This window comes from Gigantopelta aegis, chromosome 11 (assembly GCF_016097555.1).
Source record: "Gigantopelta aegis isolate Gae_Host chromosome 11, Gae_host_genome, whole genome shotgun sequence".
In the NCBI taxonomy this organism is placed as follows: domain Eukaryota; kingdom Metazoa; phylum Mollusca; class Gastropoda; order Neomphalida; family Peltospiridae; genus Gigantopelta; species Gigantopelta aegis.
The window spans coordinates 10907634-10929922 of record NC_054709.1 but is presented as its reverse complement, the minus strand read 5'-3'; the positions used below and the strand labels follow the sequence as shown (position 1 = coordinate 10929922).

Sequence of the window (22289 nt, the reverse complement as noted above, 5' to 3'; positions counted from 1 at the left end):
CACTTCGGTCGATCCATTCAGCTGATTGGAGTTTTTCTCGTTACAACCAGTGCACCACATACAACTGGTTAAAGGCTGTGGTATGTGCTTTCCTGTCTGTGGAAAAGTGGATATAAAAGATCCCTTGTTGCATTAGGAAAAGTTTAGCGTGTTTCCTCTGATGACTACGTGTCAGAATTACCAAATGTTTGACATCCAATAGCCGATGGTTAATTAATCAATGTGCTCTAGTGGTGTCGTTAAACAAAACAATTTTTTTTAGGAAGCGTGAGGTATGGCAGGGTAACTGTCCTCAAAATGAAGATAATGCATTTTTAACTGCCCTCCTCTCTGGTATTTATGTCAACACAAAACTATAGTTAAAGTTTCTTTCGTTTAAAAACACCACTAGAGCACATTATCATATATTAACCATCGGCTATTGCAAGTTACACATTTGGTAAAATCTGAAATATAGCCTTAGAGAGGAAACGTGCTACGTTTGTAGAAAGCAATATTTTATATGCGCTATCCCACAGACAGGATAGCACATACCATGGCCTTTGATATACCAGTCGTGGTGTACTGGCTGGAACGAGAAATAGCCATATTGGCCACGAACGGGGATCGATCCTAGATCATCTGCGCATCAGGCGAGCGCAAATCCTACTCGGCTACGTTTCGCCCCCATACAAAACGATATTGTTCGTGTTCAAATACCAAGTTCATTCATTCATTTTAACTTATTTTCGTGCTTATATCCAATTAAGGTTCAAGCACGCTGTCACGGGCACATACCTCACCTATCTGGGTTGTCTGTCCAGGACAGTGGGTTAGTTGTTAGTTGGTTAGTGGTTAGTGACAAAGAGGAGGGTGTAGTGGCCTTGCACCTGAGCCCTTAAGAACTCGCTCTGGGTTGGAGCCGGCACAGGGCTGCGAACCTTGTACCTACCAGCCTGTAGTCCGATGGCTTAACCATTGCGCCACTGAGGCAGGTAATACCAAGTTCTCAAGATTTCACATGTAGATGTATACTATTACATAACATGATCTTGTTTTTTACTGTATCTTTATTGAAGAAGAGTTGGTACACATTCACAGATGGATTCTCTGTGGTTTAGGCGTGAATATGTGAAGCTTTCGTAGTGTGCGGATGCTTTGCTGCCAAAGTCTTCTCCACCACCAGGTGCTATAAATAGAAACATAAAGAGGAAGGAATCTTTACTTAATGACCCACTCAATACTTATAGGATATTAAACGAGCTTCCATATCGTATCATGTTTATGTACCGAGTGAAATAATTTTCAATTGTCACGAGCTTTATCGAGTGACAATGGAAATTATTACAAGAGGGACATAAACATGATATGAAATGGTAGCGAGTTTAATATCCTGTTTATTACCCATAATCGATCTTAATTTATATCACTCACCTCGTTTCGTTGACGTTCTTGTAAGGTTGTAGTGCGCCATTTGATGACGCCATCGTGTGACGTCAACAGTGTTACATCCCACTTGGCATTCTAGTGGGACGTATCACTTTGTTTTAATATTTTATTTGATATTTTAACCATACAGGTAATACATTTTAATTACGGTTATATGCTGTCGGACATAAAGATAATGAGAGATAAAATCCGCTGCCATTACGCAATTGGCTACTCTTTTAGATTAGCAGCAAGGGGTCTTTTATATGCAGCATCCCACAGACAGGATGGTACATACCACGGCCTTTGTTAAACCAGATGTGGAAGCCAGGCTGGAATGAGAAATAGCCCAATGGGCCCACTGATGGGAATCGACCCTTAGCCGACCGCGCATCAGATGAGCGCATTAACACTGGGCTACGATTATTTGGACTGTATACATTGCCCATAACATTATCACAGTTGGTATTTTGTTTGGTTTAGTGCAACCATAATTGCTTATTAGAGACGTAACCCAGGGTCGCTATCTAAGCTACCACTTCTATCGATATGTGAGGGGTGTGCCTAGGACAGCGTGCTTGAACATAAATGGTTAGTTCGACATTTGGTCGAGAATCGAAAAGGAAGGAAGGAAATGTTTTATTTAACGACGCACTCATCACATTTTATTTACGGTTATATGGCGTTGAACATATGGTTAAGGACCACACAGATATTAAGAGATGTAATCCGCTATCGCCACTTCATGGGCTACTCTTTTCGATTAGCAGCAAGGGATCTTTTATATGCACCATCCCACAGACACGGCAGCAAATACCACGGCCTTTTATATACCAGTTGTGGTACACTGGCTGGAACGAGAAATAGCCCAATGGGCCCACCGACGGGGATCAATCCCAGACTGACCGCGCATCGAGCGGGCGCTTTACCACTGGGCTACGTCTCGCCCCAGAATCGAAAAGAGAAGAAGTTTGTTTTGGTTAACGACACCACTAGAACAAAGTGATTTATTAATCATCGGCTATTGGATGTCAAACATGTGATAATTTCGACATGTCGTCTTAGACAGGAAACCCGCTACATTTTTCCATTAGTAGCAAGGGATCTTTTATACGCACCATCCCACAAACAGGATATCACGTACCACGATCTTTGATATACCAGTCGTGGTGCACTGGATAGAGCGAGAAATAGCCCAATGGGCCCACCGACGGGGATCGATCCCAGACCGACCGCACCTCAAGCGAGCGCTTTACCACTGGGCTACGTCCCGCCCCAGAGCGAAAAGAGGAAACCCGCTGTAGCCATACAGACTACTACTACCGATCATGCAACAAGGGATCTTTTATATGCGTTTTTCCATAAACAGAACCGTACTAGCCACGGTCTTTGATGTACCAGTCGTGGAGCACTGGTTGGGACGGGGGAAAAATCCAAGTTCATTCATTGAGGGTGATCGATCCCGCGACCCACTGAGCATCAGCACCGTATTCATAAGAAAAAAAGACATTTATTCATTCATTTTAACTTATTTTCATGATTATATCCAAGCACGTTGTCCTGGCACACACCTCCGCTATCTGGGCTGTCTGTCTAGGACAGTGGGGTTAGTTGTTGGTTGTTAGTGTGGTTAGTGATGTTAGTGAGAGAAACGTCGGTGTAGTCAGAAAAGACATGAAAAACAACAATTTAAGTACCCCGGTGCCCCACTCCCGAACTCCCCCCCCCCCCCCCCACCATCCACCCCCAACCCCCCACCCCACCCACCCCCACCCACCCCCCCCAAAAAAGCACACAAAAAAACAACAACCCCCACCCCCTAAAAAACAAAACAAAAAAACCCCACACAAACAAAACCCAACAAAAACAAAACAAAAAACAAAACAAAACAAAACAAACCCAACCCAACCAACCCAACAAAAACAAATAAGAATCATAAAAAGCGACAAAAACCCGATATACCACAAGTATATTTACCTGTTGTAGATAAAGACTAAGCAGATGACCTTCATTTTGATTCAGATCTGAAACACATTCGATAAATACTGATAATATTCATGTATAGATTACATGGAGGCATGATGGAGGGGAGTAGACACTTTTTGTATGACAACCAATCACAGAATACAATTTTTATATAACAACCAATCACAGAATACAACTTTTATATAACAACCAATCACAGAATACAATTTTTATATAACAACCAATCACAGAATACAATTTTATTTAATATATATGTAATATATATGAAACCTCTTTAGACCGGACACCCACGGTACTAAGTAAAAACTTTAATTTTAATGTATATCCGGATTAGAGAGGTTATTTTCAGTATTGATATTTATAAAAGAACCGTGAACAATGTCAGTCTTCGAGGGGTTTCATTGTATTACATTGAGACATTTGTGAAAGCCAATCTTAGAGATGAAATGAAACGCTTACTGTCTATGAGATTGTCTATGTGATGAAACATACTGTCTATGAGATTGAGGATCTTGTGAAAGCCGACCGTGTAGATGTAATAAAACACTTACTGTCTATGAGATTGAGAATCTTGTGAAAGCCGACCGTGTAAATGTAATGAAACACTTACTGTCTATGAGATTGAGAATCTTGTGAAAGCCGACCGTGTAAATGTAATGAAACACTTACTGTCTATGAGATTGAGAATCTTGTGAAAGCCGACCGTGTAAATGTAATGAAACACTTACTGTCTATGAGACTCAGAATCTTGTGAAAGCCGACCGTGTAGATGTAATGAAACACTTACTGTCTATGAGACTCAGAATCTTGTGAAAGCCGACCGTGTAGATGTAATGAAACACTTACTGTCTATGAGACTCAGAATCTTGTGAAAGCTGACCGTGTAAATGTAATGAAACACTTACTGTCTATGAGACTCAGAATCTTGTGAAAGCCGACCGTGTAGATGTAATGAAACACTTACTGTCTATGAGACTCAGAATCTTGTGAAAGCCGACCGTGTAGATGTAATGAAACACTTACTGTCTATGAGACTCAGAATCTTGTGAAAGCCGACCGTGTAGATGTAATGAAACACTTACTGTCTATGAGACTCAGAATCTTGTGAAAGCCGACCGTGTAGATGTAATGAAACACTTACTGTCTATGAGACTCAGAATCTTGTGAAAGCCGACCGTGTAGATGTAATGAAACACTTACTGTCTATGAGACTCAGAATCTTGTGAAAGCCGACCGTGTAGATGTAATGAAACACTTACTGTCTATGAGACTCAGAATCTTGTGAAAGCCGACCGTGTAGATGTAATGAAACACTTACTGTCTATGAGACTCAGAATCTTGTGAAAGCCGACCGTGTAGATGTAATGAAACACTTACTGTCTATGTCAGAATCTTGTGAAAGCCGACCGTGTAGATGTAATGAAACACTTACTGTCTATGAGACTCAGAATTTTGTGAAAGCCGACCGTGTAGATGTAATGAAACACTTACTGTCTATGAGACTCAGAATCTTGTGAAAGCCGACCGTGTAGATGTAATGAAACACTTACTGTCTATGAGACTCAGAATCTTGTGAAAGCCGACCGTGTAGATGTAATGAAACACTTACTGTCTATGAGACTCAGAATCTTGTGAAAGCCGACCGTGTAGATGTAATGAAACACTTACTGTCTATGAGACTCAGAATTTTGTGAAAGCCGACCGTGTAGATGTAATGAAACACTTACTGTCTATGAGACTCAGAATCTTGTGAAAGCCGACCGTGTAGATGTAATGAAACACTTACTGTCTATGAGACCCAGAATGTTGTGAAAGCCGACCGTGTAGATGTAATGAAACACTTACTGTCTATGAGACTCAGAATCTTGTGAAAGCCGACCGTGTAGATGTAATGAAACACTTACTGTCTATGAGACTCAGAATCTTGTGAAAGCCGACCATGTAGATATAGGCCGTTAGTTGACACACTTGAGCCTCTGAGATGAGTTCGGGTAGGAGAGCCTTGTTTTCACCTGACAGGTGCGAATATGACGGCAGGGAGTGTATGATCTTCAGAAGGGCCAGAAGGTCCTCATTCGGCGCGCAGGGGCCCACAGCGAGGGCTGGCCCCAGACAGAGAACCAGGCAGACGTAGAAGAGCATGCTGGGGTAAAGAGAATAGATCACGTGTTATGTGGGTTTCTTGCATAAGCGTACGAGACAGGAGAGCAGGGGTTTGAGGGGGGCGGGGGGAACTGCCACCATAAACCTGGAGCAAAACCTAAAGTTCGGGCAAAATTTATACAGATATTCGGGCAAAGTGTGCTAACCTGAGACCTTTTTACCATGTATATTTTCATCATTCTACCCTCAATATTAGTTGCAATCCATGTAAAAATACATAGTCAAGGGGTCCAACCTAAACCGTATGATACATGCTTGAACTTCGTATACCACTACCAAAATGGCGGATAAAGCTCGCTTCGCTACACGACGGTGAGTACATTTTGTCTTACAGCTACGTGCTGGATCCCTTTCTGATTAAAATAATATTGCGTTACGGCTCTAGAATGAATATTATATCCATTTGTTTACTTAATTCCCGATTTTGTTCAACCACAAAAAAGCTATTGAAGAAAAACCTCGTTGTTTTGACGGCAAAAACAAACATGGTCAAAGTTTTTGGTGTTATTTTAAGGAAACGAGTTATATTTATACACTTAAAAAGTGTCTTGATGAAAGTTTGTATATCCTGGATGTTAAATTAAGCGAATACGTTTTGGAAAGTCATTATATAATTATCCATCCAAGAATTTTCTTATAGTTTAGGCATATCTTCGTCTGCTCCCCCGGGTTTAGGACACTAATCGTATGTTCCAAATTTTGTTTTTCAGAACAGTTTGTGAAGACTGCGGCCAACTATACTCTGGAAGGTCTGCCGTCTGCAGACATGTGGTTGTCCATCACGGCAGACCAGGCGGGCACCAGTGCACTGTCTGTGGACGAGTGTTGTTAACTATAGTACTGTCGGAAATTATTTTCGTCGATTATTTCTTTCATATTAAACTGACAAGTAAATATTTTGTAAATACCCATTCAATAATACTCTACCTAATTTAGCATTTACTTGTTTGGGCTCTCATTGATATACAAGGTAGTGTTTACTCTTGAAATTAAACTAAAGATGTCAGTAAACAGGTGATTTGTGACCTTTATTGGAACAGACTATAACACATATGTGTCAATTTCATTTACCCTTAAAAAAACTTTTAATTTAAAACTGCAAGTTAACTGATTATTTTGAATTGCAGCATAAATTATTAATTATGACAAGCATATTTATTGAATATAAATTCAATGTAAGTACATTAGAAATTTATACAATCTTGCAACAATTTAAAGGTGCTATATCATAATTATATGCGAGCTGTGATAAAGATTCTCCAATAAAAATGTATTTTCTACCAATAAATAAAATTATTTCCTATAATCATTTCTGGGCATATTGTTAAAGGTGTCTTCTTTAAATGTTAAATTAAAATTTTATTAAAAAACAAAAAATGATTTGCACAATCTAATTAAAATTAGCTCCACTATTACATGTGGATCTAACAGCAGCCAGTTGGGGCTCATGTCCACCAATCAAAACCTTACTTGCAGAATCATGCCAGTGATTTAAAAATAATTTGAAAACATTCCGAATTATCCTGAGGGTATACGACATGTTTCATGTAAATTACGAATGCCTTATTTAGACCAGCAGAACTAATTTTAATCAGATTGCTAAAAACACTGTTGTATACCCTCAGGATAATTCAGAATGTTTTCAAATTATTTTTCAATACATGTTTCGTGTGAATTACGAATGCCTTAAAACATATTTTATTTTATAACATAAATAATTTGTAATATAAAACTGAAGACTGATTTAGTTTTTAGTTTTTTTAATAAATAAATAATTTGTAATGTAAAATTGAAGACTGATAACCCATCCCGTACGTATTGGTATGGTTCGCTGTACTGCGGCCACTAAAATAGACTCGCCCGATATTTTTAGAATTTGTATGCTCCCAAATAACGTTATAAAAGGCGAAGTGTGATTGGTCAATATTTAAATTATTATTTACAGACGAAATGTTACTTGGACATTGGAGACTACGCAGTGTTGTTAGCAATCTGATTAAAATTAGTTCTACTGGTCTAAATAAGGCATTCGTAATTCACATGAAACATGTCGTATACCCTCAGGATAACATTTTATTTAGTTATATGGCGTCGGAAAAAAATAATGCTTGCATCCAAATAAATAATTTAAAGAATCTCTCTGAATTTAAGAAAATTAAGAAAACTAATATTTTCATCTGGAGATCAATACATGTACATGTACACATAATGTGTAATGTTTAAATCTATATAATTATATATAAATTAAAAGTAATAATTGCACCTGTATAAATAAAAATGTTTTGTATATGTACAAATAAAAAAATCTCAGCAATATTGTTTGCATTTGAAAAAAACATAAAAAAATTTAAATATTTTTAGCAGAATAAATAAAGAATATCTCAAAAGTAAAATTTTTACCTGAATAAAGAATACAGGACACACATTTGAATCAAATTACCCTGAGCATTTTAAATTGTGTAGTGACCTTTTTAATTTGCATAATGCACAGTAGCACGAGACAGCTTTTATTAAAGGTTATGTAGCACAAACACAATATTTTGTCAGTTGTGTATACATGTATATCCCATTTTGATACTGTACAGTATTTATTACACCGTTAACTAAACCAAAGTGTTTTCTGAAGTTTCACTAGGACCAAATTGGGTGGGGGATGAGTTGCGGTCAATCTAATTAAAATTAGCTCCACTATTACATGTGGATCTAAACACCAGCCAGTTGGAGCTCATGTCCACCAATCAAAACCGTACTTGCAGAATCCTGCCAGTGATTTAAAACTAACAACACTGCGTAGTCCCCAATGTCCAGGTAACATTTCGTCTGTAAATAATAATTTAAATATTGACCAATCACACTTTGCCCTTTTATAACGTTATTTGGGAGCATACAAATTCTAAAAATATCAGGTGAGTCTATTTTAGTGGCCGCAGTACAGCGAACCATAACAATACGTACGGGATGGGTTATCAGTCTTCAATTTTACATTAAAAATTATTTATTTATTTATAAATAAAAAAACCTAAATCAGTCTTCAGTTTTACATTACAAATTATTTATTTTATAAAATAAAACATGTTTTAAGGCATTCGTAATTCACACGAAACATGTCGTATACCCTCAGGATAATTCGGAATGTTTTCAAATTATTTTTAAATCACTGGCATATTCTGCAAGTAAGGTTTTGATTGGTGGACATGAGCTCCAACTGGCTGCTGTTAGATCCACATGTAATAGTAGAGCTAATTTTAATTAGATTGATTGTGATTTGCAATAGCTGTCATTGTGCAACACTGAGATAGCACCTTTAATACCAGTATAATGGATCACTCAAAATGGTTCTTGACAGTTTTGCTCAAAAGTTACTTGTAAATGACTACAAATATTTTATTTGGAAAGGGAATGAATGTTTTATGTGTGTGTGTGTGTGTGTGTGTGTGTGTGCGTATGTACATATATATATATATACGCGCGCATGTGCGTGTGTGTGTGTGTAATTTTGGCATGTATTTTTTTTTTCTATAATGAATAACGTTAAAAGTTATATATACTCTTCAAAAAAAGTATGGGAACCTGAAATATTAATATTAATATCCACTATTAGATCGAACATACGTTTTGACCACAGTCATCCTAGTAAAGAACGTTCAGGTCTGTTTATCAATACACCGAAACACATTCCATAGTTTGCACGTGCATCACGCAGTTGACCCGTACACGTGCGTGAGGAGTCATTCTCGATTTTGACAATTTCCAGGAAGGTCGATTAACCACCGTGGAACATTATTTCTGTCAATCTTTTTCATTCTGTTGATCATACAGTTATTATTGTTTTGGTTTTAGTCATTTTTATTGTTTGAATTTGCGATTTACTGATAATAAACCCGTCAACTTTCAAATTTCACCTTTGACACCAATCCTCCTTCAAGATCTTTGGTGGTCATAAAACCTACTGTAATACTGAACTACCGGTTGTAATGTTTGCCCAATTAATTCACCTGTATCATATAGCCATTCCCCACAGCTAATATACCTTACAAGTTTGGCAATTGTAAATTCTTATTAGAGTTCCCCTACTTTTTTTGAAGAGTATATATATATATCTCTGGTGGTCATAAAACCTACTGTAATACTGAACTACCGGTTGTAACGTTTGCCCAATTAATTCACTATTATCATATAGCCATTCCCCACAGCTAATATACCTTACAAGTTTGGCAATTGTAAATTCTTATTAGAGTTCCCCTACTTTTTTGAAGAGTATATAAAACATTATTAATTAAAGGGACATTCCTGAGTTTGCTGCACTTTTTAAGATGTCATCGACTAACAAAGACTTTTTAACGATTGTAATTACAAATATATTTTTCTGCATAAAATATTAGTGGCTGTATATTAAACGTGTTTCTGATCGTTCTAATATTTATACTGTTAAATTTCATTTTATTTCCAAAAATATAATTTTGTTTTGTACGTACGAAATTATTTGAAGACAAAATCCAGTTTGGGCTTCTTACAAATATTAAGACGACCAGAAACACATTGAATATACAGACACTGATATTCTAAACCTAAATATATATTTAATATCTAAGTTTAATCGTAGAAATATTTTATTAGTCGGAAACATCTTACAATGCAGCAAACTCAGGAATGCATATTTAAAGGCATATTGTCACAGTTCACTGACCTATTTAATGATCTAACAAAGTATTACTTGAACACATATAATTTGATTTGTCCCGAAATGTACTTTATTCAACCATCTTCATAACCACCATACTCCATTTATTAATGACATTTTGTAAAAATAATTGAATTATGGCAATGGTCCATAATTGAAAAACTAAAATTGCCGAGAGGGATGACATGGATTTCATTCCACCATGGTTCAGTTAAGGTGATGCGATAGCTACATTTGGTTTCCAACAATTAATGTAATTTGTATGTATTATTCATGTTTAGGTAAATATGGTCCTTAAATCTGTGACAGTATGCCTTTAAACACTGTATTGGAACTGCAGAAAGAATCCATGTTCGACAGAGGGATTCAGCTATGATGAAAGACGCGTGTGAACCTCCAAGGGGACAACCTTTGTAAGTAACTGGATGACATGGCAAGAACCTTTTGATCATCCTTCTCAATGTCACCTAGAAATTCCTTTGGCAGTCCACAACTCAGGATTTTAAAATTTTAATCTAGACATGAATATAAATGATTATGTTGGTGGTAAATAGAAAAATGCAAGTGTTCTATCCCTCCCCCTCCCTCCCTCTCTCCATCCCTCTCATCCCCCCCCTCTCTCTCTCTCTCTCTCTCTCTCTCTCTCTCTCTCTCTCTCTCTCTCTCTCTCTCTCTCTCTCTCACACACACACACACACACACACACACACACACGCACAGAAATGCCGTAAACTATATCCTATAAAGGAAAGATTTTCCATTTACCGTGTCATACACTGTACAGTATTGCTAAAATATATTCATAAACGGTTTTCACTAAGTCTTACCTGGCCTATATTGATTGAACTAGTAAATAAAACTATTTCCACATGACACCTGGCTACATTCAGAGATAAGAGTTTCGTGTTATCTGCTCTTTAAAGAACGAACATATCTGCGTTTCACAATTTAAAGATGCATTGAACTTTTTTTCTTACACACCCGTTAGTGAGAACATCATTCGTTATTTTTGATAACACATACTTGTTTACACATGTACGTGCGTTAACAATTTCAAGACATACGACTGGCTGCTCCTAGTAGGTCAACAATGCCATATATCCAATGAAAAAAAAAACCCCAGCACGATCGAAATCGATTACACTGTGACGTAATAATTTGTCTGTGACGCGTAAGTTAGCTACAAGAGCAATAACTTTTAGTCGAAAAAGATGTTGCTTAAAACCTCGTTTTTTGAGGATATGTAAGAAATAGAATAATACATTCATGTCCGTTAGATACCATTTATCTTAAAACTCGTTTAAAAACGTATCAAACTCGCTTTCGCTCGTTAGATACATTTTAAAACAACTCGTTGTAAGGTAAATGGTATCCAATAGTAGTAAGGGGGCCTACCGGGAGTCATGACCTACTTTCCGTGACCTTGACCTTGATGACGTCACGTGACCTCGTCCTACTGGCCCTGACCTACTTAGACTGGCCTTGACCTTGATGACGTCACGGACTACTGTACCGTGTGCAACGTCCTACTGACCCGGCCCCGACCTACTTAGACTGACCCTGTCCTACTTAGTCTAATCCTGACCTATTTAGCCCGACCCCGATCCGTCGTACTTAGCAACGCCCGTGCTATCCTGTCTGTAGGATCCCTTGCTACTAATGGGAAAGTGCAGGGGGGGGGGGGGGGTTTCTCTCTAAAACTGTCAGAAGTATGTTTCACATCCAATAGCCAATGATTCATAAATCGAGTGCTCTAGTGGTGTCGTTAACCTACCACTTCTAAGGACTCTGCCCGACGCGAGGTAGTGTATTTATTTTTAGCACCCTGAATGATGAATGGTTATCACTGTTTACATCCGGGAAGCGGTGGTATCTTGTGTTGGCAGTCTCTAAATAAAATACTATTCGGAACTAGAAGTTACATTCTTAAAGACGTGAAATAAGAAATGATTTAAATAGGTGTAAAATAGAATTGTCGTCCCACTATGTCTCCCGCGCTAGCGCATTCACAAGATTATTATTAACTGACCTATTTCGTCACTTCATTCCGCGCTTCGCCGCTCGCACATATAATGGTTTAAATGACAGATTTTGTTGATGTCTCGGTAGCTCAGTAGTTAGCGTAGTCGACTTTAGTGTGAAAGGTACGTCGTTCGTATCTTATGTGGGGAAATTATATTTTTCTATTATTTTTAAAACAAAATAATAATTTATAGTTTGTTTTTATTTTACTTATTTACTTACTTATTTATTTGTTTATTTATTTATTATGTTACGATTTTTGTTCAAGCATCCTCTAATAACCCTGTGGGGACGGGACGTAGCTCAGTGTTCCCTTGATGTGGGTCGGTCTGGTATATATCCAGCCAATGCTCCACAACTGGACAACGGTATGTACTATCCTGTCTGTGGGATGGTGTAGGATCCCTTGCTGCTAATAAAAAAAAAAAAGTTGCCCATGCAGTGGCGACAGCGGGTTTTCTCAATCAATATCTGTGTGGTCCTTAACCATATGTCTGACGCCATATAACCGTAAATAAAATGTGTTGAGTGCGTCGTTAAATAAAACATTTCTTTCTTTCTTGTATAACCATAAATAAAATATATTGAGTAAATAAAACATTTCCTTCCTCGTAAAATAAAGATTAATTGAATACAAATATTTTGTTTTGTTTTAGTCATAGGAAAAGAAAGACATATTTGTCTCGAAGAAAGGAATGTTTGTTAAGAAGAAAGGCATATGTGTTAAGGAGAAGAAAGGAATAATTGTTAAGGAGAAGAAAGGGATGTGTGTGTGTGTGTGTGTGTGTGTGTGTGTGTGTGTGTGTGTGTGTGTGTGAAAGAGAGTGAAACATCCCCAGCCCATTGCTTTGAAGAAAGAACGCGTGACTGCAACTGAACGCTCCGACCTAAACTATGATCTTTTAGCTGCATTTTAAACACAAGTATTTCCCTAGAGTACAAGCCTTTTTACAGGGCTTTTTTAATTACCAAATAGGTAAATACAGTGGTCGATCTAGGATCGATCCCCGTCGATGGCCCATTAAGCTATAGCCAACTAGTGTATTATGTCTGGTATATCAAAGATCGTGGTATGTTCTGTCTTGTACACACAGCTCTTGCTACTATAAAGTAGCGGTAGAAATATCCAATCACAAATCTAGTCATAGAGTAAAAAACTCAAAAAACAAACGCAATGTTTTGGTTTTTTCATTTATTTCTAAATTACAAATCACTGACACATATATAAAATGGACACACACTGGGTTACATCGAGAGGCCTTAAGGGCGACATGTGAATAATATGAGTGTTCATTTCTCTTCATCATCGTCGTCCTCCTCATCGTCGGTATCGTCGTCGTCTTGTTCATCCAAATATTCGCCGATCCATGAACGATACTGATTTAATTTAGAACGAATCTGTGGTCTCACATCTTTGTCTGGATTCACAAACTGTAAAAATTTTCTGGTGTTGGGACTTTTGTCAAAGTAATGCATATAGGTCAGAAAGCGAGAGTACGTGTCTTTAAATAACTTCCATTGCAATGTCTTCATGTTTCTTTCAATGGCATCTTGGGACATGTTTTTTTCTTCGTAGCGTTTCCTCTTGCTTTGGAGATAGTCACGATTGATGTCGAATTCACGTTCCACCATGAGACGAATGCCTTCGTTTTCCAGGTCGGGCGACGGCTCTTCTTCTTTTTCATTTCCCTCTTCGCACGTTTTCACGTGTCGCTGCAAGTCGCTTCCGTCTTTAAAGACCAGACCACAAGTATCGCAAGACTGCATTCTCTTGACTTTTTTCAGATAGGGTTCCACCTCATCTTCTTCTTCGTCGTCACTTTCGTAGGCGGGTATGCCTGGTAATTTTCTCTTGAATGCGTTTCTTTGCATGATTTGCATGTAGAGCTCTTTCTTCGTCGGTGGCTGCAACTCTTCTGAGACATTCGCCGTTACGTTCGTGCTTTTATACCATTCGGGACGGCCCCGTCTGTAAACCATTAGGCCGAAGACGCCAATGTTCGAGCGTGGTCGGTTTCAAGTCCACCAAGAGATATCCGTAGGGCCTGTGGGTAGCTTCCTCAAACCGCTGCATGAAATGACGAGTATTTCCAGGATACATCTGCTGTGCCAAGGTTAGGACTTGCTGCTTGTCGATGGGGTTGTTAAACAGTGCCAGGTAATGACAGTTTCTTCTCTGTGTCGGGTCCTTGCTGTGATACAAGTTCTGGTTGATGGCAATCACAGAGAGGTTTCTGTGGTGACTTCCTTCCGTGAACAGGTCGGTGATGCGAGGGTCTTTTCCAGCTGTAAACATCAGGTCGTCCAACACGATGAGATTTCTGACTCTCGAATCCAAATAACGATCCTTTTCCAAATTCTCGGGTATGCCTTGAACAAATTTCACTCGAGCAACCATTTTGATCGTATCATAGAGGGGTTGCCATCGTTTGTAGAGCCAGATGATGCGCTGGGGAGGCGGATGGATTTTACCACCTCTTAGCAGTTTGTACAACAAAACTGTCTTTCCACACGACGTGGGTCCCGACACGATCATGGTGAACGGATGTAACAATCTTAGGGGCTGCTGCTGCAGCGGAGCAGGAGCTATAGGAGCCCTATGAGCAGGAGCTATAGGAGCCAGAGGAGCAGGAGCTATATGAGCTAGAGGAGCCAGAGGAGCTGTAGGAGCCGGAGCTATAGGAGCCAGAGGAGCAGGAGCTATAGGAGCCCTATGAGCAGGAGCTATAGGAGCCAGAGGAGCAGGAGCTATATGAGCTAGAGGAGCCAGAGGAGCTATAGGAGCCAGAGGAGCAGGAGCTATATGAGCTAGAGGAGCCAGAGGAGCTATAGGAGCCAGAACAGGAGTTATAGGAGCTATAGGAGCCAGAGGAGCAGGAGCTATAGGAGCACTATGAACAGGAGCTATAGGAGCCAGAGGAGCTATATGAGCCCTAGGAGCCAGAGGAGCTATAGGAGCCAGAGCAGGAGCTATAGGAGCCAGAGGAGCAGGAGCTATAGGAGCCAGAGGAGCAGGAGCTATATGAGCTAGAGGAGCCAGAGGAGCTATAGGAGCCAGAGCAGGAGCTATAGGAGCCAGAGGAGCTATATGAGCCCTAGGAGCCGGAGCCGGAGCCAGAGGAGCCGGAGCTATAGGAGCCATAGGAGCCTGGAGTTGAGCTGAATGGAAGGTCTTCCAATGACGTAGCATATTTGATGGTTTTGAAAGTCTTTGGACATACGGGACACGATCTTTTGTTCATGACATGTTCCGGAATAAACCAATTCTGATTCATGATGTTGATTGTTGAAGTGTTCGACGTGAACTGACGATGTTGAAACTGCCATGCCCCCTTTTATAGCCTTCTCAGAAATGCTTGTGCCGTTTTTGCCCAGTCTGCTCTCGTCGTTTCTGTTCCACGCCACTCTCTTGACGTTTCCGGTTCTGCTCGGCCTTGGCTTGCTCTACCACTTGTTGTGTTGGGGAGACCATGACGACTTTGGGTGTCGGGGACTTGTTCTGTTCCTCTTTTTCTTTTTTCCACGTGGGATCGTAGAGTTCTAGACATCGATCCACACTGTACATGATCTGACTTTTCCCACCACGTTGCACTGGAAAATGAGGTTGAAGTTTACCTTCTGCCTGCAGTTTATAGAAACGGGTCCACTTATCCACGTCGGGTACATATAACTTGTACTGGTATGACATGTTGCTCCTCTGAAAGTTCTACCTCAAATGACGAGTTTTCCAAAACTATTTTACTTATATACCTTATAACGCATAAAGATATGGTACAGGAATGTGTGAATGTGTGTGATACGTATGAGCAGTGTCCCTCCTCCCAAGCACAAATCTCATCGTGCGAGCTCCCAAAAATAATCGTTACCAAAATATTACCCTTTACCAGTGTTACTACCATAGGGACACGTCCAGAGACACACTCATGGACCCAGGACATAAATAAGAAAGCAAAACCTGTTATTCACGGTTTTATTCACAACATACAACATGATAACATAGCACACAAGTGTCTAAAACATTTAATGTCTGAACAGGTTGTTCACATAAGGACATCTTGGAGAGAGTCTGTAATGTTCCATCACTGGGTCGTCTGTCTTCTTCCATCGGTAGACGCGAAGTCCTCAACAGTAACAGGTGATGGCATCGTGGTCTCCCGTGTAGTAGAAACCGGCCTTGGCAAGTTCTTTTGTTTTTGACGTAATTGTATGGGCCACCGAGCATACGTCAGCATCCGAGCATAGAAATGTCTCATTTCGGGACGATGACAGAACAGGTAACGTCTCGAATAGCAATCTTCCTCACAGGCAGCATCTGTTTCACAGGCAGCATCTGTTTCACAGGCAGCATCCGTCTGATCTGTGGGTTCATCCACGAGTTCGCCATCTTCAGTTCCAACCCCAATGTCACGTGTAGCATCCGTTTGATCCATGAAATGTTCTTCTTGTTTGGTAGCCACTCTTTTGATCGTATGTCTTTCTGAACATTTGCAGACCAAGACGTCGTCCTCGTCGCTACTGCTGCTGCTACTAAGACTGCTCGAATATCCCGATGTCATTTTCTTCGTACCAGAATATCTTCAAACTCCAAAGCAAAAATAGATCTCGTTCACAGAACTTTCGGCAAGCGAATGACGCTACTAACAAAACACCCCTTTTTATATCTAAATACGAGCCTACATAAGTCAAGACCAGTCGTAAGTAGGCCAAGGACAATAGTCTGGGGGACAGTCCATAGTCTGGGGGACAGTCCAAGGGCACAACGGAACTAGTCTAAGTAGGTCAGGGCATGACTAATACCAAGGCCAGACACCTGCCAAGTATGCCAAGGGCGGTCCATGACTCACACCAAGGCCAGACACATGCCAAGTGTGCCAAGGTCGTTCTTTCTTCAAAGCAATGGGTTAGGGATGTTTCACACACACACACACACACACACACACACACACACACACACATCCCTTTCTTCTCCTTAATAATTATTCCTTTCTTCTCCTTAACACATATGTGAATGCGCTAGCGCGGGAGACATAGTGGGACGACAATTCTATTGTACACCTATTTAAATCATTTCTTATTTCACGTCTTTAAGAATGTAACTTCTAGTTCCGAAGAGTATTTTATTTAGAGACTGCCAACACAAGATACCACCGCTTCCCGGATGTAAACAGTGATAACCATTCATCATTCAGGGCGCTAAAAATAAATACACTACCTCGCGTCGGGCAGAGTCCTTAGAAGTGGTAGGTTAACGACACCACTAGAGCACTCGATTTATGAATCATTGGCTATTGGATGTGAAACATACTTCTGACAGTTTTAGAGAGAAAACCCCCCTGCACTTTCCCATTAGTAGCAAGGGATCCTACAGACAGGATAGCACGGGCGTTGCTAAGTACGACGGATCGGGGTCGGGCTAAATAGGTCAGGATTAGACTAAGTAGGACAGGGTCAGTCTAAGTAGGTCGGGGCCGGGTCAGTAGGACGTTGCACACGGTACAGTAGTCCGTGACGTCATCAAGGTCAAGGCCAGTCTAAGTAGGTCAGGGCCAGTAGGACGAGGTCACGTGACGTCATCAAGGTCAAGGTCACGGAAAGTAGGTCATGACTCCCGGTAGGCCCCCTTACTACTTCCAATGGCCGCTCATGTATTATCATCTATGTAAATGTCATATTTTGCTATTTTTGAATTTATTCATGATACACACTTCCAAATTAATCGATTTCAAGCTTAATTTTAAAGCATATCAAACTAATAATGTGCTGCTACTATTCCTAAAAATAGAAAGTACACACAAAAGATAGTTTAACGACTCCACTAGAGCACATTGACTATTAATCATCGACTAGAAGAGGTGTAGAGAAAATCCGCTACAGTTTTCCATTAGTAGCAAGAAATCTTTTATATGCACCATCCCACACACAGGATAACACATATTTGATATGTACCAGTCGCGAGGCACTGGCTGGAACGAGAAATAGCCCAATAAGCCCACCGACAGGCATCTCATTATCGTCGACGTATATTTGTGCTGTAAAATCAGAAACCTTTGTCTGTATGCAATATATAGGGGCGGGACAAAGGACCAGTGATGCACGGTCGGTCTAGGATCGATCCCCGTCGGTGGGCAAATTTGGCTATTTCTCATTTCAGACCGTGTACCACGACTGGTATATCAAAGGCCGTGGTATGTATCATCCGGTCTCTGGGGTGGTCCATATAAAAGATAATTTGCTATTAATGGAAAAAAATGTAGCGGGTTTCCTCTCTCAGATTAAATATCAAAATGACCAAATGTTTGACATCCAATAGCCAATGATTAATGAATCAGTGTGCTCTAGTGATGTGGTTAAATAAAACAAACTTTAACTATGAAATATGTCTGTGACATGGAAAACCAAAACGTCCCGATACTGCAGCTTTAACGTAGTTCGTGATTCCTGGAATTAGATTAGGTCAGTGGTCAAGGCTTAGCAACACTGCAGGTGTATGTATACCCAAAATAGATATATTCCAGGGATGTCCACACACACACACACACACATTCACACAGAGAGAGAGAGAGAGAGAGAGAGAGAGAGAGAGAGAGAGAGAGAGAGAGAGAGAGAGAGAGAGAGAGAGAGAGAGAGAGAGAGAGAGAGAGAGAGAGACAAGACAGGCAGACACACACACCTACCTGGAATTTGGCACAAAGTTACCGTATGGTATTCTATTTGCATATTTATCGAGACATATAAAAGATCCCTAGTTATTAATGGAAAAATGTAGCAGGTTTCCTTTCTAAGACTATTATCAAATATTTGCCATCCAAATCAGAAATCAGTGTTAGCTCCGTCCACGCTGGTTTTGACACCCAATAGCCGATGCATTTTTCGTGCTAAGGTGTTGTTACAGGCGAGGGCCCAAGAGCTCCCCCCCCCCCCCCCCCCCCCCCCCTATTTTTGGTCAAACAATATATATTACAGAATACACAAAAAATGCTAAATTATCCAGCCCACCTGTCAAAAACAACCAGGTTTCGGTCCCCACTCTATTAAAAAATCCTGGATCCGTGTCTGTGTTAAATATTCATTCATTCATTAATTCATTAATTCCGTCCACGCTGGTAGCCACTTTCTGTCTTCAAGCTTCCAACCAAAATGTCAACGGTTTAGACCGAAATGACTTTATCTGTGGATCATGTACTGATGATTCAAAGAACAAATCGACCACATTTGTTAATTACAAAATTGTTTATTGTATAAAACATATACATATAAATACACATCTGTGTTCCTTTATCTGTGAAAAAGATAAAATCATGCCTAAAATATTAAAAATATTATGCATTATAATGCTACTATAATGCTAATACTACTTGTAAGAGAATGCTACTGTTCCATGCACGCACACACACGCACACGCACACACACACACACACACGTATAAAACACAGATGTGCATGATCGACCATTGAATAACCTCTCAATATCACCATTAATAAGCCAATGGTTTGAACCATCTTTGATATCTTTGGTCACTTTTCATATTTAAATAGTCACTCAAATTAAAACTTAAAGAGTTCTTCTGAATTGCGTAGTCAGGGATTTAGACCTCACTAATTTGGTCACAACGAGGACCTTTGTCTTTTCTGACCGCAGGATGGTGATTTTACTTCAGTGCTGTCGGTAACATCTGCTGAAGAGTTCAATTTTAAGAGATGCATTTCGAGTTATTTTAATGTAATTGAACTCAACACTTCAGTGGTTTTGAGGTGAAATATTTTGTGGTCAGCATGTTTGTAGTTAATCTGGGCATCTGTATTTTGGGCACAAATTTTATCGCCTTGACTTTGATGCAATCTAATGCCCTGGTAGTACTAATAGGAATAAGAACAAGCATTCTGAGGGTACTGCTAAAGCAATACATGTCCCCTACAGGGTTCTACGATTTTTTGTATCTCCTAAAGTCAAGGGCCATAACTCTGAAAAGTAGGTAAATCACCATGAAAATTAAACTTGATTTGTAAAGATATATATAAATGATACAGCTATATACAAAATTTCATCTTGATAATTTCAGGTATTGCAAAAGTCCGGAAAGCAAAATGTTCACATCTCCTAAGTTCAAGGGTCATAACTCCGTTAAAATGGGTAAATAGCCATGAAAGTCACACAGTGTGTGATAAACCCGTACACAAAATGTCAGCTCAATATCTAAAGGTCTTCTGAAAACAAAAGTCCGGAAAATTAATTTTCACATCTCCAAAGTTCAAGGGCCATAACTCCATCACAAATGGGTAAATCGTCACGAAAGTCAAACTGTAACAGACTTTCTTGGCCTTATATTTATATTATATTTACATATATAAATTTCGATACTTACAATACTAAAAATATGTGTAATTATACTAGACGTACTTTAGTTTAAAGGCATACTGTCACGGAATTTAAGGACCTTTATTTCTCTAAAAATGGATAATAAATAGAAATTACATTTATCGTTGGAAACTAATCCTGGCTATTGCATCATCTTAACTCAACCATGATGGAGTGAAATCCATGTCATCCCTTTCGGCAATTTTAGTTTTTGAATTATGGGCCATTGCCATAATTCAATTATTTTTACAAAATATCATTAATAAATGGAGAATGGTGTTTATGAAGATGGTCGAATAAAGTACATTTAGGGACAAATCAAATTATTTTTGTTCAGGTAATACTTTGTTAGACCATTAAATAGGTTAGTGGTCTGTGACAATATGCCTTTAAACATATGTTATTAAAGAAAACAAGGATAGATTACAAGTTGACGAAATCTGCTCCATAAGGTATAAGATATACATTTAGGGAGAGAAATAGATGGAGAAAAATGAAATGAGAAACAACATTGTAAATTAATCTAAAAATGTCTAGTACTTAATGAATTTTTGAGTAGCCAGATTGAGATTTGTAAAATAATTTTGTTATGTAAAAAGTAATTTTACCAAACCATAAAGAGAGGAAGGCTTAACTGTTCAAAGAAGTGAACAAAGGGAAGATATGCTGTTACCCAATTATCCTGCAATCACTGTCCAGATATCATGACTAGATACATTTTTACACTTTCGGCCAATGACCAAGAATAAAAGTTTTTCGGACGGAACTACTTTTAACTAGTTATGATCAGCAAAGGAATGATGTAATTATTTTATTTCCAGTTGATGGTTTTGATTTGTTTTAAACGATTCGAAGACATTTTTTTGTTTTAAAATAAGAAATAAATTGTTGTTATTTAAGAATGATTTTGTTTTGGTGTATAGATAGTGTCGGCGAAAATGCATTCAAACCGAGTGAGCCTGCTGCTCCATGAAACGGTGAAGTTGTCATGGTGTGGGCTGGGATTTTTGAGATAGGTCGAACTGACTTTCATGCTGCTCATGGTAACCTCACGTGTGTTCGTTACAGAGACGAAATCCTTGCTCCTGTTGTTGTTCCATATATTGCACAACATCTGCATTTAACCTTTCAACAAGGGCGGGATTTAGCTCAGTCAGTTGAGCGCTCGCCTGAGGTGCTTGCGTCGCAGGATCTAACCACCTCAGTGGATCCGTTGAACTGATTGGGGTTTTCTCGTTCCAACCAGTGCACCAAAACTGATCAAAGGCTGTGGTATGTGTTTTCCTCTGTGTGGGAAGTGCATAATATTATAAAAGATATTTTGCTGCATTAGGAAAAATGTAGCGCTTTTCCACTGTTTTCCAATAGCCGATGATTAATTAATCAATGTGCTCTAGAGGTGTCGTTAAACAAAAACTTTAACCTTTCAATATGATAACGCACGTTCGCAGGTTGCCCGAGTTGGTACTGACTTTCTGAATCAAAATCACGCGGACGTATTGCCCTGGCCAGCAGTTTCGCCAGATTCCATCCTCATAGAACATCTATGGGGGTGAACATTGGTAGACGAGTTCACATGCGAAAACCTCATTCAACAGCTGCACCAGGCTTGGTGCTTAAAAAACTTTTAGAGTCAAGACTATATACTCTAATAGAGTCTAAGACAAATTGTATG

The 22289-nt window shown here is 39.4% G+C and overlaps 1 protein-coding gene across 1 annotated transcript; it reads right to left on the bottom strand.

Annotated features, from left to right (window-relative positions):
* Positions 1–1031: 1031 nt before the first annotated feature.
* Positions 1032–5535, bottom strand: LOC121385010. Its single transcript, XM_041515538.1, has 3 exons — positions 5298–5535; positions 3385–3431; positions 1032–1168 (listed from the first exon to the last, which is right to left on the bottom strand). The coding sequence occupies exons 1-3, from the start codon at positions 5533–5535 to the stop codon at positions 1097–1099; spliced, it is 357 nt and encodes a 118-aa protein (XP_041371472.1). The 3' UTR covers positions 1032–1096.
* Positions 5536–22289: the final 16754 nt, after the last annotated feature.

What these genes read in the sequence shown, in the direction of transcription:
- LOC121385010 (XM_041515538.1), bottom strand. Translation starts at nt 5,535, where the DNA reads ATGCTCTTCTACGTCTGCCTGGTTCTCTGTCTGGGGCCAGCCCTCGCT. An exon ending in GATTCTGAGTCTCATAGACA is followed by an intron (nt 3,432 to 5,297) that starts GTAAGTGTTTCA and finishes AATGTGTTTCAG; the next exon opens with ATCTGAATCAAAATGAAGGT. An exon ending in TTAGTCTTTATCTACAACAG is followed by an intron (nt 1,169 to 3,384) that starts GTAAATATACTT and finishes TTCTATTTATAG; the next exon opens with CACCTGGTGGTGGAGAAGAC.